Source organism: Marmota marmota, unplaced genomic scaffold, assembly GCF_001458135.2.
Source record: "Marmota marmota marmota unplaced genomic scaffold, marMar, whole genome shotgun sequence".
In the NCBI taxonomy this organism is placed as follows: Eukaryota; Metazoa; Chordata; class Mammalia; order Rodentia; family Sciuridae; genus Marmota; species Marmota marmota.
Window position 1 is genome coordinate 2,042,214 of NW_025999862.1, and position 9,581 is coordinate 2,051,794.

Here is a 9,581-nt window from a genome sequence, read left to right on the forward strand (position 1 = left end):
TTAGACTAGGAAATATAATTTATTTCATAAAAATTAATTTCGTTACAATAGGAATGCTAAACGTTATGTACAGGTTGGAGTTTACAGAATAAACACAGGGGGGATTGGGGGCCATCCCTGGGTCCTGTGCCCCTCTGGACATAGAACGGTGCCCATGGCCCAGGCAGGGGTCCAGCCCTTTGTCCCAAGGACAGCGGCCCCCTTCCCAGGCTCCCGGTCACCTGTCCTCAGAGGCCTGCTAAGGGACCCGGCTCAGTTGCCTGGGAGCTAGGGAAGGGGACTGGGGGGCCTGGCTGGTCCAGGAGATGAGGCGGCCCCTGGCCCGGGTGCCAAAGCCCGGGGCAGGGAAGGCAGAGGCACGTAGGAGATGCACTGACACCCTGTGGACTTGGGGGGACAGAGAAGGGTCCCCACCTCCAGGTGTGCAAACCTGGGGCGGAGAGGAGGCCACGCCCCCCACGCAGGTGGGGACAGGCGCAGCTTCCCAGAGGGGCATCCTCTGTGCCCAGGGAGAAACGCATGCGCACACACACCGAAGGGACGAGAGACGGGACACCCCTGTGCGGCCCTGACAGGCCCCTGCGGCACCCACGCTGCTGACGGGGACAGCACCCAGGCTGCTCCTCAGGAAGGAGTCAGAGCCGCCTCCGACCCCACCCCAAGGTGGCAGTGTGGGGACGACTGCTGGAAGGGCCCAGCCGGTTGGTTCTGAGCTCCAGGCTCTGGTCCATAATTTCTGGAAGTCAGACTGGAACTGGCTGGCTGCCCCCACCACCACCAAGAGCCCCTGTCCTGGGAGGCGGAGGGGACATAGCAGGCAGATTGTGGTCAACTTTACCCATGAGGGGTCCCTTCCAAAACCCAGAGAATGGTGTGGGCCTCAGACAGCTGCAGGGTCTTCTAGGCATAAAAAGGATATTAGGCCCAGAGAAGGCAGTGATGTACCTAAGGTCACACAGCAGTTTCACCGCAGAGATGGAACTTAATTCCTGCTCTTGAGCTGCAGGTGGGTGTTTTAGAGCCTGTGAGGGGGCAGCACCAGCAGAGCCCACCATGGACTGTGATCTCCAGACAGAAAGAGGCCCTCACCTGTGCTGGTAAACCGTGGCGTGGGGCGGGGGCAACCCACAGGAGCCGGCGCTCTTGGTACAACAGGCTCACTGCAGCCCTAAGGCAGCGCCACAGAACCACCTGGGCCAGAGCCCAGAACCCGGCCGACCCCAGCACAGGCCCAGGGAAGGAATCCCCTCTACAGCCTCCAGCAGGCCTCCCCTGCCTGTGGCCAACCCCGCTCCAGTGGTGGGGGGAAGAAGCCCCAGGAGCCCCCAGGTCCACTGCAGGGAGGCCAGGCTGGGGACATGCTGGGACCGCAGCCCTAACACCTGCTCCCCTCTCAGGAGACCAAAGTGGCAAAGGCCAAGGTGCCAAGACTGACCCCTGCCTTGCCTCGGGGACCCAGGGGGAGGAGCCTTGGATGAACCCCCTGTCCACCGTGAGGTCCTGGTCTCTGCCCTGTGGTCAGGCCAAAAGGGGCCGGGAACTTGTTTCTCCTTAGAGGCCCTTGGAACATTCCAGAACAGGCTGGGGGGGCAGCTCCTCCATCCTGGGAGCCCCACCCACTTCCACACAGCAGTGATGGGGGGTTGAAGGAGGCGCCTGCTGGGATCAGAGGTGGGGCTTGGACTCCCCCCCACACTCCTGGGGGACATGCGGTCTCCCCACCCAGGCTGATAGCAACACCTGCCCCAACGCCACCCCAGAGCCATGTGGGGTGACAGGCCTCTGACAGCCCCTTCCGTTGCACGGGAGCAGAGGCTGGGCAAGGGCAGACCGTGGGTCCTGGGTGTCAGGAGTCCCCTGGTCTGAGACTGCTGGCTGCGGTGGGGCTGCAGTGACCCAGGCCCCTCCCCAGGAAGGAGGGGTCCTGGAGCGTGTGTCCTCGGCTCAGCTCCGGGGGCCACTCCAGGCCACACGCCTCCCAGGAGCCACCAGACCAGGAAGAGAGAAGGGCCTTCGCCCGGCCACAGCTGCCTGGGCCCCGACCTGCTCCTCCTGGGGTCTGCGGGCTGTGGGAGCGCCCTGTCCCTGTCCCTGGGGGCAACTCAGGGCCAAGAGCCTGCCTGACCGGCTCCCTTCACCGCTGGGGAACTGAGGCCTCGTCAGCCTTTAGTCCAAAGAGGTCCCTCAGCAGCAGAGACCTTCAGTCTCAGAATCCGCTCAGTCTCTCCCTGACACCACACGCACACACACACTCGGACAGAACACACCCACTCTCACCTGTACTGGGGGGAAAAAGTTTTCCATTTTTTTTTTTTTGTTGTTCATTTTCTTTCTTTCTTTTTTTTTTCTTAAAAAGGACCTATCCAAATATCTGGATAAAAATGGTTTGCGTTTCCTAAGAAACTGGGCTTTCCCTTCCCTGGGGGGGCGTTTCTCTTCCTGGCCCTGCTGGCCCGAGGCGCCTGCTTGCCTTCCTTCACTTCTTGCCTGTGGATGGGGAGCGATGGCCTGGACTGTGGGGTCCGGGGGGAGAGGGAGAGGGAGTGTGAGAACGGAACCGACCCCAGGGACGCAGGAGGTGGGTGGAGGAAGGGCCACCTCCTGGCCCCGAGAAGTGCCCAGGGCCTGCCCCAGCTCCCACGGGGAGTGAGGCCAGGGGAGGCAGCAGGCTAGGAGCACCGGCCCTTTGGGCAGCGCAGGGCGTGGCTTTTCTAAGGCTGGTTGTGGTCGGACGGGGGAGGAGCGGGGGCAACTCCACTGTCCGCCTCCATGAGGAGGCTGCCCCGGCCTCCATGCACGGCCTCTGCCTGTCCCTGATGGCCCGTGGTTCTGGGCACTCAGCAGTCCCCGTCAGTGGCCATGGCCACCAGCATCTCGCTCTTGCCCATCTCCTCCAAGGCACTCGCCAGGCTGTTGAGGTCCCCGTCGTCCTGCTGCAGAGCTTCCCAGAGGTCCAGGATCACGCCCGTGGGACTCGCTTTGGTGGCAAAGTAATTCAGGTACCTGGAGTGGGAAGGAGAGGGGCATGTGGCACCGGGAGCGCTCAGTGCCTCCCAGGAGCCTGGGGTGGAGGAAGCACAGGAGGTGGGAAACTGTGGGCTCCAGCGTCCCGTAGTCCTGGGTCTGAATCCCAGCGGACGGATTGGCCCCGGCAAGTCAGTGGCCCTCTCGGAGCCTCAGTCTCATCTCTTAAATGGGAACCTGTCAGTCGCTCCTGGCATGGCAGACAGGATCCACGCTCACACAAAGCAAGGGTCTAGGCTTCTCTGGTCCTGTCCACGGGCACGGCGGGCTGGGGACGGGGCGACATGGCCAGTCTCTCTTCTGCCTTTGCCCGGTTCTCTTTTGGTACCAGATATTAAACCCAGGGGCTCCTTACCACAGAGCCACATCCCCAGCCATTTTTATTTTGGGACAGGGTCTCACTAAGCTGCTGGGGTTGGCTTTGAACTTGCGATCCTCCTGCCTCTGCCTCCCAAGCTGCTGGGGTGACAGGCCTGCGCCACCCACGGGGCTTCCTCCCCCTTTATTCCCTGCCTGGTCTTGCCCCGTGGACTTCCGAGAGCAGGAACAGGGCCTGCGCCGTCTGAGAGTCCGCACTCGTCATTTCTGTAAGACATCTTGTCTACGGCACCTGCTTGGGGCAGGGTGGACATTTTTCAATGAGTCACTTTTGTCATCATAGGCCTCTGGCATTGGAAGTTCTCACAAAGAGGTTTTTTATTTTTTTGAATTAAAAATATTTGTTTTTAGTTGCAGGGGGATTATCCTTATCTATTCATTTATTTTTACGTGGTGCTGAGGACCGAACCCAGGGCCTCCCACGTGTGGGGTAAGCACTCTACTACTGAGTCCCAGCCCCAGCCTCACAATGAGTTTGACACCGAGGTGTGTTCTGTCACTGGGCAAGTGTTTTGGGGGCATCTGCTCTGTCCCTGGCACTGAGGTGCTGGTGGTGACCCCATCTAGCTGGTGCCTGGGCTTGGTCTGATTCTCAGGTCGTCCCACAGATGGGCAGGTGGGGCATTTTGCAGACCACGGTGGGAAGGCACAGCCTGGAGAGTGAGGTGGTCCGCAGCCTGCCTGGCTCGGAGGCTGGCGCTCGGAGCTCGACCCTCCACCCCGAAGCAGCATCCCCAGACTTAGCGCATCCAAACCGAGCTCCTGACCTGCCACCAATGGTGGAGACTGATGCCACCCCTGCCTACCAGACCGAGGACGAGGCCACCTGGGCTCTGGTCCCGGACACTCACCGGTCCATGGAGAGCTTCTGCGCCAGCAGCCGCCAGTCACTGCCCCTCGAGCTGGGGGCATCGAGGCTGTGGCATATCTTTTGGCGGATGGACAGCGGGATCTTGAAGGCATAGGGTCCCAGCTGGGTGGTGACGGCGCTGCCGGGCGCAGAGCAGAGGGCATCCAAGGAGCCAGCAGGAGTCTGGAGGGTGAGGAAAGAGGGCCACGGTGCTGGGCATCTGCTGCTCTGGGCTCCCTGCCCTGGACAGCAGCTCAGAGGCTGGGCCTCGCCCCTCCCTGGGGCAGCCGGCAGCTGCACAGGCCAGGGCCTCTTCCCCCAGGAGCAGACTCCTTCCCAAGCCCAAGGACGTGTGGCTGCTCCTCAGCCAGCAGGGGTGTGTCACCATAGGCTTCTATTGTCATCGTAGGTGCCTGCTCCTGGCTAAGGCTGACGGGTGGTCAGGAACCCGAGGAGCCCCACCACAGTGCAGCCCACGCAGACCAGTTTCTATAATGAGGAAAATACAGTCCAGAGGGGGCAGAGCCAGGTGCCCAGGGTACCATGCTAGTGGGAGGCAGAGCTGGTGCAGGGCTCTTTCTACTGCACTGAGGAGGAGGAGCAGCATCGTCACCCTGGGTGGCTTGGGATTTTAACCTCAGTCTGGATTTACAGTGGCTGAGCATGGTGGCTCTGTCCTTGTGCTGACCTGGGTGCAAACCCAGTCCCATTGCTGTTGTGACTGTGGGATACCTGCCCTCCCCAAAACCTGCTTCCTCATCTTCCAGACGTGGACCATCAACTGTCTCCCTGGGGTTGTGCCGATTTAGTGAGGTGACGTGTGTCACCTGGTCACATGTACCTTGCACAGGAATGGCACACAGTGATGGTTGTTAACCAAGTGCCTGTTCTGACTTGGGAGGTGAAGGCGAGATGTCTTTGTGGGAGACGCATCTCTGCCCACGGGAGGGGGACCCCGGGGCCGTGTGCCGCAGCCCCGCCTCACCTCGGCCAGCGTGGTGTGCAGCTGGACTATCTGGCCCTCCCCTTCCACCTGCCGCACGCAGATCTTGCAGGTGAGCTCGGTGGCGACCAGGCTGTGCCGCTCCAGGGTGAACGTGCAGTGCAGGGCCTTCTGGCTGCCACTCCAGATGTGACAGAAGGGGATCTCCTGCGAGAGGCAGGGGTCAGGGCCAAGCCAGTTCTCTGGGGCCTGGAGGCCAGGAGGGCGGGGCCCTCCGGGGCGTTCAGGTCTCCCCCCCAGAAGGAAAGGGGAGAAGAGCTGGGAAGCGCCCCTAAGCTGGCTGGCTGAGGGGGGGTGCGTGGGTGTCTGAGCCGGGACACCTCAGGGAGCCGATGGGGTCCCCGGCTGCAGGGTGGGGCAGAGGCAGTCAGGACAGTTGGCCAGGCACGCACACTCAGGTGGCGAGGCCTCTTTGAGGACGATGGGTGTGGGCTTTGTGTGATGTGGGAGAGTGACAGGCTGTCACGGGCCCAGAGGCTGGGGTGTTCCTGAGGACGGCACGGAGACCGGCCGGGCAAGACAGAGGGCGTGAGAGCCGTGAGGGGTGAGGCAGGAGCAGCCGGGTGCCCCCAGGCCCCCCAGTGGCCTCACCTGGTACTTGGCCAGCAGCTTGCTCCTCCAGTGGGCATGGGGGACGTCGTGCAGGGAGAGGCGCAGGTTGTGGTAACTGTCCTTGAACAGCAGGGGCTTGGGCTCCTCCACCAGGTAGCCCCCCAGCGTCCGCTCCACCTCTAGCACCTCCTGCGGCCGGGGCGGGGGCAGGGGACTGCATCAGGCTTGGCCTTGGGCCCCTTCCACTAGCGGCTGAGGGGTGGGGCGCAGGGACCCACCTGAGCACGTGCAGGACCCGGGGGACCCGTGAGCGAGTGCTTTGGGTGAATGGATGTGTGGGTGGACCTATAGATGGCTGGGGGAAGAGATTGACGGTGTGGACAGACGGATGGAGAACTGCACGGACAGACAGGAAGAGAAAGAAGGCTGTGGAAGTCGGTGTGGAAATGGGTGGGACGTGAATAGAGGGATATTTGGAAGGAAACATAAAGGAATGGAAGGGAGATGGCGGGGATCAATGGGCTGTTACCGAGTAGGCCCATGAACAGAACTCAACATGGATGGACGGACAGACGAGGGTTTAAGAAGCAAGCCCATCAGTAGACCTTTTGTCTTGATCTCCACACTGTTCTCTGGCCAGAGTGGACCAGCCAGTGCCCAGCACCAAGAGATCCGGGCCTAAGAGCATTCCCCAGCAGCCTCCAGTCCTTCCCGGGCCGCCTGGGCTCCAGACGGGTGGTCCCAGCAGGAGACCCTGTCCCCCCGGCCCTTCACCTATGATGCCTCAGCCCACAACACGGAGCTTGACAGTCCCCCACAAGCCCAGGAGGGAGGGGCAGGGGGCTGGCACTCTGCTCAGGCTGAACGCCACACTGCTGTCTGGATGCCCTTCCCCGCTGTATTGGGCTCAGGTGTGAGGTCACCCTCCCCATCTGCCCTCCCGCAGACCAGCAGGAGCCCCGAGAGCCTCTGCCTGTCTCCTGCTTGGGGCTGCGGCCTGGGGCTGCGGCAGGAAGGGTGCCAGGCTGGGCCGAGGCCTGGCTGTACCTTCAGGGCCACGGGCGTGTCCTCGAGGCAGTAGACCCTGAGGCTGTACTCCAGGGAGGTGCACAGGGCCGGGGCGAAGACAGCCAGCTGCAGCCGCTTGCAGGCCGCGCGGGAGTAGGACTCGCCCGTGAAGACGTAGGTGCCCAGCTGGTCCAGCAGGACGTGGCAGGACCTGGCCTCCAGCTGGCAGTAGCAGGGGGTGTTCAGGGTCTCCTCGTCCAGGGTCACCACCTCCTGCAGGGCACAGAGGGTTGGAGTGCACCGGCCCTGGGCATCCTGGCGGGCCTCCGCGGGCCTCCCCGGCAGGTCGGGTAGCCTGGGCTCCTCACCTCCCAGTGGCCCTGGTGGGCCTGGGTCTTGAGCTGGAAGATCCAGTCGCCAGCAGTGACCTCTGCACAGTGGGGCACCGTGAGGATGACCGGGCGGCACAGCAGGAGGCCCGTTGGCCCGCAGGTCACCGCGGGGCTCAGTACTGTCTGGGTCCCTTCTGACAGCGGGCTGGGGCCAAGCAGAGGGCAGGAAGGAGGCTGTGAGAGGAGGCTGAGGACTCGCAAGGGCACAGGCTATTCTGAGCCTCCAGCTCTGCCCACAGCCTGGGCCGAGGGCAAGGCTCTGCCACTGAGCTCCGGACCCCGAGGTTTTGGGGACGGAGGAGGTAGAGGAAATGGCGCACACCTTAAAGTTGTTTCCAGAGTTTTGTGGTCACACCAGAGCACTCTCACCACCAAGCCTTAGCACACGGCTTCAAAGGTTCTGCAATTTGGGGAACTTTTTTTTTTTTTGGTACCAGGGATTGAACCTGGTTCAATTGATTAAGGAGTGCTTAATCACTGAGCCACATCCCAGCCCTTTTTATATTTTATGTAGAGACAGGGTCTCGCTGAGTTCCTTAGGGCCTCAATGATAAGTTGCTGAGGCTGGCTTTGAACTCATAATCCTCCTGCCTCAGCCTCCCAAGTGGCTAGGATTATAGATCTGCGCCACCGCACTTGGTGGGAACGTTCTTAACAGATATGGCTAAATCACCCTCCAGAAGGCTGGTACCAGTCTGTGCTCCCACCATCACGCCATGGAGGGCTACGTGCCTGGGCTCTGGGAGGATGAAGATATTATTGTTTGGAGAAAAAAAAAAATCCTTGTGAATTCCTTAAGCAAAAATAATTCCCGATATCTCATGGATATTCATTAATTTCGACTACGAATCAGGTAGAATGTTTTCTCATAAACTACAGGTCACTGTGTGTGGTGGTGGGGAGGAGAGAGAGATCACTGGTTCATATCCTTTGCTCGTTTTCATCTTGAGATGTTCAATTTTTCTTATTAGTTTATAAAGGCTTTTTACATAGTGAGGATATTAGCCCTTGGTCCTATTTGTAACCTGTCTGTCAACCACTCTCCACTTCTATGATTTATGGGCAGGTGGCGGAGAGGGAGGCAGAGCGGGGCAGCCGGGGTAGGGTGGTTCTCTACTCACAGGGTGCTTTCCGCCTTGTTGATAAGCAGGTACATCTCGTAGAACTTGCCCTGGGGAATGGCTCCATTGGGCACCAGTAGGCTGACCCCTGGGGGGAGAGGGAGGTCAGCAGGGAGGGGGCGAGGGGGGAGGGAGTCAGGAGAACAGGGCTGGGAGGTGGCTAGCACAGGGCAGAGAGGGAAAGACATCCGAGTGCCAAGCAGTCACCAGCCAGGGACAGGGAGATGGGGCCTGGATGCAAGGAGAGGCCAAGTCATGGCCACTGCGGGCCTGTCCACTACACAGGGCCTCCGACACTGCGTGGTGCCTGAAGGCATCGGGCCCCTCACACCTAGCTCAGGGCAATGACCAGTTTTGCACTGAGGTGGGCGCCCTTTCTCCACTGGAACCCGGGACAGGGCTCTGCAGGGCTGCTGAACTGTCCCCGACCAACAGAGACGGTGAGCCTCTGCGAGTGGCTACCCAAGGTGCCCCTGGCCTGGAAGGAGCAGAGGAGGACTGAACCCCGGGTCTTCCAGTTGGCACCTCTATTTTACTGTCCCCTCTTGCCCTTGAACCCCACTGTCCCCATCTGAGAAATGGGGGGAGGGAAGCCCTGTCCTCTGCTGGCTGGGTGGTGAGCTGTGCAGAGGACTGGCCGAGAGGCAGGGGACAGGCCCACCTGTGCCCGGGATGCTGAGCCTCCCGCCCAGGCAACCGAAGGTGCCGCTGACGCTGCTGCCTGGGTCCCGGGCCAGGCCCAGGGGCTGCTGGGAGCCCAGGCTGGCGCTGCGCAGGTGCAGGAAGTGTGCGTCTCGGGAGAAGTCGCCAGGGTAGGTGCCCAGCGGGTAGGTGACTCCCAGCAGGTCGGCCCCGTCTGGCTGGCCGGGCCCGGAGCTAGTGGTGCTGGAGCTGTAGACCTTGATCTTGAGGCTGGGCAGGGGGTCGAGCAGGGGCGAGTTGGTCATGGGGATCTTGTCGGCCGCGTCCTGCAGGGCATACACTGGCCCACGGTAGGCGCCAGCGCTGGCTGTCAGGTCGGGGGGCACCGAGGGGTGCAGGAGCTGAGGGTTGCCTGTCGGAGGGGGGTGACGGTCAGACAGGCATGCCCCGCTGGCCGGGTCCTGCCCTGTCCTGGATAGGCGCCCTCCTGTCCCACCCAAGGTCCAGCTGCAAAGGCTCGACGGCCACCCACTGCGGGAAGCTCTGGGCAAGCTCTGGAGAAACCCTGGGAGGGAGAAGGCAGCCTGGGCTCTGGTCACCGCCATGCACCC

General features: G+C 61.7%; 1 protein-coding gene across 1 annotated transcript in view; it reads right to left on the reverse strand.

The window, feature by feature from the left end:
• Unc5b (unc-5 netrin receptor B) overlaps positions 1-9,581 on the reverse strand; it is a 74,570-nt gene continuing 64,989 nt past the window's right edge. The window contains exons 10-17 of the mRNA XM_015500526.2: positions 8,990-9,382; positions 8,329-8,416; positions 7,184-7,352; positions 6,855-7,088; positions 5,847-5,996; positions 5,238-5,402; positions 4,254-4,435; positions 1-3,003 (exon numbers count right to left, since the gene is read on the reverse strand). Of these exons, the coding sequence (XP_015356012.1) occupies positions 2,838-3,003; positions 4,254-4,435; positions 5,238-5,402; positions 5,847-5,996; positions 6,855-7,088; positions 7,184-7,352; positions 8,329-8,416; positions 8,990-9,382 (1,547 nt within the window). The 3' untranslated portion in view covers positions 1-2,837. The remainder of the gene's footprint in view (positions 3,004-4,253; positions 4,436-5,237; positions 5,403-5,846; positions 5,997-6,854; positions 7,089-7,183; positions 7,353-8,328; positions 8,417-8,989; positions 9,383-9,581) is intronic.